The 2,462-nt window shown below is 35.1% G+C and overlaps 1 protein-coding gene across 1 annotated transcript; it reads right to left on the reverse strand.

Moving 5' to 3' along the window:
- Positions 1-497: 497 nt before the first annotated feature.
- Positions 498-2,006, reverse strand: LOC118349301 (homeobox-leucine zipper protein HAT22-like). Its single transcript, XM_035693502.1, has 3 exons — positions 1,571-2,006; positions 1,161-1,240; positions 498-1,070 (listed from the first exon to the last, which is right to left on the reverse strand). The coding sequence occupies exons 1-3, from the start codon at positions 1,946-1,948 to the stop codon at positions 770-772; spliced, it is 759 nt and encodes a 252-aa protein (XP_035549395.1). The 5' UTR covers positions 1,949-2,006; the 3' UTR covers positions 498-769.
- Positions 2,007-2,462: the final 456 nt, after the last annotated feature.

The following is a 2,462-nucleotide window of genomic DNA, read 5'->3' on the forward strand; positions in this document are numbered from 1 at the left end:
CTTAAAAAATCTGTCTTGTGAAATTAATGTCGATATATAATTTAGTTGATGATCAATATTTTTCGGTTTCATATTATAAAAACTTTTGTAAGTTAAAAATAATTATCTTATAACTCTCTTATAATTATTTTACAACTCTAAAATTACGCGGCATATCACGTCAACCGTCCTATCACATCGTAAGAGTACAAGATCAAAATAGAATTTTTTTGTTTTTATTTTTTTAAAAAAACAATGACAAATTAACTCGTCATGCAAAAATTTTGACATAAAAAAGAAAAAAAAAAAAAAACAAAATCAAAAACTTTCTGGCCGCGACAATGAGAATGACACCAGGTATAGTTTAGTCATAGTGGTCAAACTTTTTATTTTATTTTATTTTATTTTTCCCGGAAACCATGGTCCAAGTGATGGTTGGCAAGAAGTTTTTAAATAACATCTATCATTTGAATGATTTGAAATGTGAAAAAGCATACCAAACACGCTAGAGAGATAAATTTGGAAATAAAAGTTCATCAAGTTTCATGTCAAATCAATTTGAGTGAAGAATATTGTGTCTGACCATGTGTTAAAAATTAAACAATTTATTATAATCTACCTCTAGTTTCTAGGCAGCTGTGGAGAGGACTTGGGACAACCCCATAACAATTCAACATTTATTTTGGGGTTCAATCTGACAAATGGTTGGATGCATTGATCATGAGTGTTGTTGTTGTTGTTAAACTTGCACCTATATATGGGTATGAATCAATTAGCTTGAATCTGATCTTTAGTTTGCAGCAGCAGCAGCAGCACCAAACCCGCTCTGCAATTTCTTGTTCTTCCGGACCACATCTAAGACGTCCGCGTTCTTCCCAGCTTGATCATTAGCTTTGAGGATATTTTTCTCGCACGACGGGCACATTCTAAGAGTCGCAGCCTTTTGGAGTTGAATATACAAAGGTGATTGTCCAACTTTTAGCGATCGGAGCTCCTGCAATTCTTTCTTCAATCTTCTATTCTCGTCGCCAAGACTTTCACAGCATTTCTTCAAGAATTCACAGTCTACTTCTGTTTGCTTCAACTTGGTTCTGCAGGCGCACAATGATTTCTTCGCTTAAATTGTTGTAAAAACATAACAAAAATATTTGAAAATTCATTAATGAACAATTAAACATTACCTTGCTCTTTTATTTTGGAACCAAACCTCCACTTGTCTCGGCTTCAGTTTCAATTGCTCGGCCAGTGTCTGTTTCTGTGCCTGCATGTTTTTTTTGTCGATCTCCATCAATTAGTCTCTTCAACGCATAAAACAGAATTAAATGGAAATTAAACAAACACAATAAATGACATATGACATGGGAACCCAAAACTTGACATCTTGATCATCACTACAAACTCATGCAAATGATCGATGTTGAACCAAGCCTCTAGAGTTTTGTCAGACCCCATTGCAACGCAGCATATGTAAATATATATTGGCTTTGCAATGACCTTGATTATCATGAAACGTGCTATTGATCTTCATGCAAAGGATTTAAACAAAAATAAATAAATAAATAAATAAATATTGTATGGGAAAATAAGTTACCGGATTAAGGGTGCTATGAAGTTTGAAGCTGTCTTCAAGCAAGATGGATTGCTCTTTTGTGAGCCGGAGTTTCTTTCTCCCACCACCACCACCTTCCTTCTTGTGGTGGTTTTTACTGGACTTATTTTCCTTATTCAGGTACTGATGATCCTCGTAACCGTCGATATTCACTTTGAGCGTTGATGGGTCTGCGCTGATCTCATGATCATCCACGTTAACTGCTTCCTCTTTTGGCCGTAGCGCAAACGTTAAGTCCAAGCAAACCAGAGGCTTTTCCTTTTTCCGATCAATATCCCTCTCCTTCCTCGGACAATTTTGATCACCCAACCCAAGTCCAAGGTTGAGCCTTGTGTTGCATGCTTGATCATCATCTTCCATGAGAGAGAGAGAGAGAGAGAAAGAGAGAGAGATGAGTATAATGGTCAAATGGGAAAGTTGGAGGGTAATATAATAAGAGGAGGATTTTGGGAAAAACAAGAGGAGGATTTGATAGAGAATATAAATAAATTGGGGTATTAAATTTCAAAACAGTTATTAGTAGGTGTGAGACTAATCTAATATTTCACCCAATCAGTAGTAATGACATATACATATACATATATATACATATATATATCGAGACTATAGTATGAAAGAGTAATGGAATGCATTAGAATTGTGATTCCTTTTAGGAAACCATTAAAAAAAAGAAAAAAAATGCAGAGGAAGGATGTTTGACTTTTACGAATTCTTCGGGATTTTTTTCCTTGGAGTCCACTGTCCACCACCACAACACGATCATGATCTTTCCAAGCCTCTCTCCTTTGAATTATGATAGTCGTGCTAATTTCTCCCAATAATAATCATCTGATCACCTAAATCAAAGAAAAGAAAAAGGAAACAAAATTATGAG

The sequence above is a fragment of the Juglans regia genome, chromosome 8 (genome assembly GCF_001411555.2).
Source record: "Juglans regia cultivar Chandler chromosome 8, Walnut 2.0, whole genome shotgun sequence".
Taxonomy (NCBI): domain Eukaryota; kingdom Viridiplantae; phylum Streptophyta; class Magnoliopsida; order Fagales; family Juglandaceae; genus Juglans; species Juglans regia.